Consider the following 4,639-nt stretch of genomic DNA (forward strand, 5'->3'; position numbering starts at 1 on the left):
CCACTTCTGGCTTTTTTCTTTTTGCTTATGTGGTGCTGAGGAATCGAACCCAGGGCCTCATGCATGCAAGGCAAGCGCTCTACCACTGAGCCACCTTCCTAGGCCCTGAGCATTTTCTAGCCATAATTCCTACACAAACAGCAGGGCCTGAGGCTTCGATGTCTCTCTCTTCGCCATGGTCCTAAGTCCAATCTTTCCACATTTTGAGTGCGAAAAATACCATGCTGGACAGACAACACAAGGGATCTCTTTTGATTGGTGTGGGTCTTGAACTCTGGACCTGGTCGCTGTCCTTTAGCTCTTCAGCTCAAGGCTAGAGGTCTACCACTTGAGCCACAGCGCCACTTCCAGTTTTCTGGTGGTTTATTGGAGATAAGAGTCTCACGGACTTTCCTGCCTGGGCTGTCTTTGAACCACGATCCTCAGATCTCAGCCTCTTAGGCAGCTAGGATTACAGGCGTGAGCCACAGGCACCTGGCTAAGTGATCTCTTTTGCGTTCCAAAAATGAGGATGATGCTGCCGAGCGTCCATTGGCGGAAGCACAAGTGACGTTGAAAGGAGCTTGACAGGCTTAGTGATGTAGCAAAATGAACCAGAGAAACATGAGCCTCCATTCTGGAAGGCAGCCAGACATGGTAACTGGAAAAGCCAATGGGTCTGAGGTGGTGGTAAGTTCAGTATGTGCCAAAAGAGCCTCCTGGTTGCTAAGAGCCACCTGATCCACAGGCTGAGGAGGAGTATAGAAGGAGTATGGATTCTGGACTGCAGGAGATCCGAGACCCTTTCTACCCAGTCAGAGCATGCTCCAACACTGCAGAATTCCAATTAAACACAGGCAACTAGAAATGGCACTGTGGCTTAAAGTGGTAGAGGGCTAGCCTTGAGCAAAAAAGCTCAGGCACAGTGCCTAGGCCCTGAGTTCAAGCCCAATGACTGACCAAAAAGAAAAACCAAAAACCTTTATTTTAAAAGCCTTTTATAAAAAGATAACTGAATTTAAAAAGTACATCAAAAGCTACACGCAGTAGCTTATATCTGTAATTCCAGCTACTCAGGAGGTGGAGGAAAGAACTGCAGTTCAAGTACAGGCCAGGTAAAAACTTTGAGAGACCCAAGCTTAACCAACAGCTGTGCACATAGTGTATGTCTTGTCATTCCAACTACAGTGGGAGTCATAAGAGGATCAGAGTTCAGACCTGCTCAGAAACAATGAAAGTAAAAGGGGAGGAGGCATGGCTCAAATGGTAGAACACTTCCTAAACAAATATCAATCCCCAAGTTTGAACCCTAATAGCACCAAAAAATTTATGCATATATATATATGTTTATATGTGTGTGACTACATGTATAAAACATACATGTATCTATGAGATATGGGATATAACATATATAAAATATTTGGCAACAGCACAAAAGATGAGAGAGAAATAGACGGATGCTGTTGTACAGTTCATATACTCCATACATATGCCACATACATGTACGCATGTAATGCATGAGTGGAAATTAAAAACTTTTACATTTGAAATTTCTTTGCTTTTTTGGTCCAGGACCAGGAACTCAGTACCTGTTTGTTTTGGTCACTGGCTGGTGCTCTACTAACTGAGCCATACCGCCAACCCTTGAAATTTCTTTTTCTTTTGGACATGCTTGGAACTAAACTCACTCCTCAGGCAGGCTTACCGTGCAGCTTTGCTTGTTATTCTTACTTTTCAAGGTGGAGAAAGAATGAGTGAGGAAAGCAGGAAGAACCTAGCCATAGTTTTCTCTCTGGTTTTGTTTTGCAAGCCCTAGAAGTGCTCGAGCGCTCGTGCTCGTTTATCCCCTTTCCCCAGAGAGACACTGGACAGGGCCCACCACACGGGGGTCCCCCCTCCCCTGCAGCCCGCACCCCAGGGGCTGTGCCCCGCTTGGGAAATGAGGCGTTTCTCGCAGTCTTTACCTTGACATGGCTTCCTTCTTTATCGGAGACGAGCGCTACGTAGGTGATCTCATGATGGCGGCAGTACTCCTGCAACTCCTCTAGGGACTGAAACACACACAGCCGAGCAAATAAACTCCTGACTGCTGGAGCCAGGTCAGGATGAGGAGAGGAGAAGCAGACTGATTGCAGGGACGTAAGTGTTGTGCAAGAAGAGCGAGGGCTGGAGGAAGGGTGAGTGCAGCTGTGGTCGGGTGCCGTTGAAGTGCAGTAGGCTTGGACATGGCCCCCACAGATGGGCATGTCCTAATTGTGGATCTGGGTCAGCAGTGTGCCAGCCAGAGTTGGGACCCAGCTTAGAGAGGGATGAAGAGGCCTCCATGCCGAGCTTAAAGGAGCCAGGTAGCACAGGCCTACGGGAGCAGGAAAGGAAGATCTCCCCAGAGCCTCCTGAAGAAGCGAGTGGCACGGTAGCTGCCCTTGACCCGAGCAACACTGACATCTGACCACCAACTTTCAGAAATGAAAGAAAACCAGCCGCTAAGTCTGTGGTGTCTGTTACTGTCGAGTACAGGAGCAACTCGCACCACTGAGGTCACGCGTTGGACAGGTCACAGGCGACCCCCGGCTGTGCACACTCTGCCCTGCACACCTCTACCCTCTAGAGGATGACGTGTGGAAGCCGGAACTGAGTGCACTGAGCCCCGATGGCTCCCCAGCCCGTTACCTGTGACCAGTCGTACATGAGTTCTGCCGTGATGCCGGCCGCCCAGAGTTTCTGGGTTAGGCTGATGGCTCTGGACATGGACATCTGCCCAGCGCTGACAACCAGGAGGTCACAAGAGCTCACTGCCACCTGCGCACAGACAGAACGGCGGCACTGAGAGACAATTCGCAGTTGTGTGAGGGGCCCTGCGGCAGTGCCCACGGGCACTTTTTGGAATTCTGTGCCACAGCACAGTGCGTGGACGGCTTTGCTTTGAAAAAATGACATTGTGGGCTGGGGATGTGGCTTAGTGGTGGAGTGCATTACAGGGGGGCACAGAGAGGCTGGGTGGGGCGGAGGGAGCTGAGGAAGGTCACCAGCTAGAGAGGGCAAGGCCTGGATGCAAGGCGGCTGCCCTGGCCCTGTGGAAGGTAGACTAGACTGCCACATCTGAGACAGACTCGTGGTCCTTGTACCCAAATCCAGGGAGGATCTACAGCCAGTCAGTCAGAAGCCAGACCACCTGCAGGGGCATTGGAAGGTGAGGGGCCGAGGGGTGGGTCAACCTTGGGTACTGAGCCCTAAGCCTGTGCCATCAGATGCTGACTCCAGGGGGGGAGAAACAGAACTGAGCTGAGCCGGGCGCCAGTGGCTCATGCTTGTCATCCTAGCTACTCAGGAAGCTGAGATCTGAGGACTGCAGTTCAAACCCAGCCCAGGCAGGAAAGTCCATGAGACTCTTATCTCCAATAAACTGCTCAGAAAAAGCTGGAGGTGGTACTGTGGCTCAAGTGGTAGAGCACTAACCTTGAGCAAAAGGTCAGGGACTGTGCCAGCCCAGAGTTCAAACCCCAGGACCAGCAAATAAAAAAAAGAGAGAATTGAGCTGAGCACAGAGCCTTGGCCTTGATGCAACGTCGATTACGAGAGCATGAGCATGCCAGAGGTGCTGAGCCTTCTCCCCCCCCTCCCCCCCCCCCCCCCCCCCCCCCCCCGCTCAGCTAGGACAAGCAAACGTGGCGTCAAGCCGGGAGGTGTCTGGAGACGCCCTGAAAGGTAAAGCACACTCACAGGGTCTTCTGTGTTGAGGACGGCGGCAAATATCTTGTCTATGGCGATGCTGACACCAATGGCGGTGGGAACGGGCCCTAGAGCCTGTGGGCCTCGAAACTGGGGGATCTGTGGAGGGACCCGGAGTTCTAGTTAGGAAATAGGAAGTCAATTACAGGGCAAGAAACAGTTAACAAGCAAGTTCTTACTACAATTGCCATGTATAGTACCTGTAAACCCCACACTGGAGGCAAAGACTCAAACTTTTAAAAAGCTAAATAAATAAATAAAACGAGAGATCCTATTAGAAAAATAACTAAAGCAGAAAGGGCTGAGGGTATGGTGGTAAAGCACCTGACTTCAAACCCTAGTACCACACACACACACACACGACCCAAAAAGCCAGGAAAGGCTGAGATAATATGCACCAAACATCATGGGGAGATTAAGAGCCTGGCCTGAGCCTGAAGGGCAGGTGTGCACCCGCCCCCACGTAACAAGCACCCCAGGACTTAGGAGTACCAGGGGGATTGTGATGCAGACACAAGACTCTTTACTATAACTGGGCACAGTGGTGTGTGCCTGTCACCCTAGAAAAGGAGGGTGAGATCAGACAAAAACGTCTGTGAGACTCCATCTTAATAGAAGAAGCTGGGCATGGTGGTGTGCGTCTGTCATCCAGCCATGGATGACAGAATAGAATAGGCAGACTGAGGTTCAAGTGCAAGCCTGGGCAGTGAGAGCATAGCTTAAAAATAACCAATGCAGCCGGGCGCTGGTGGCTCACACCTGTAATCCTAGCTACTCAGGAGGCTGAGATCTGAGGATCGCGGTTCAAGGCCAGCCCGGGCAGGAGAGACCATGAGACTCCTATCTCCAATAAACCACCAGAAAACCGGAAGTGGCGCTGTAGCTCAAGTGGTAGAGCGCTCGCCTTGAGCTGAAGAGCTGAGGGACAGCG

At 51.1% G+C, this 4,639-nt stretch overlaps 1 protein-coding gene across 1 annotated transcript in view; it reads right to left on the minus strand.

Annotated features, from left to right (window-relative positions):
- Nucleotides 1-4,639, minus strand: part of Eif2ak4 (eukaryotic translation initiation factor 2 alpha kinase 4) — a 60,562-nt gene that overhangs the window by 6,600 nt on the left and 49,323 nt on the right. Inside the window, exons 30-32 of the mRNA XM_013010007.1 lie at nt 3,700-3,807; nt 2,650-2,778; nt 1,893-2,030 (exon numbers count right to left, since the gene is read on the minus strand). Coding sequence (XP_012865461.1) covers nt 1,893-2,030; nt 2,650-2,778; nt 3,700-3,807 — 375 coding nt within the window. The remainder of the gene's footprint in view (nt 1-1,892; nt 2,031-2,649; nt 2,779-3,699; nt 3,808-4,639) is intronic.

Source organism: Dipodomys ordii, unplaced genomic scaffold (assembly GCF_000151885.1).
Source record: "Dipodomys ordii isolate 6190 unplaced genomic scaffold, Dord_2.0 Scaffold11, whole genome shotgun sequence".
Taxonomy (NCBI): Eukaryota; Metazoa; Chordata; class Mammalia; order Rodentia; family Heteromyidae; genus Dipodomys; species Dipodomys ordii.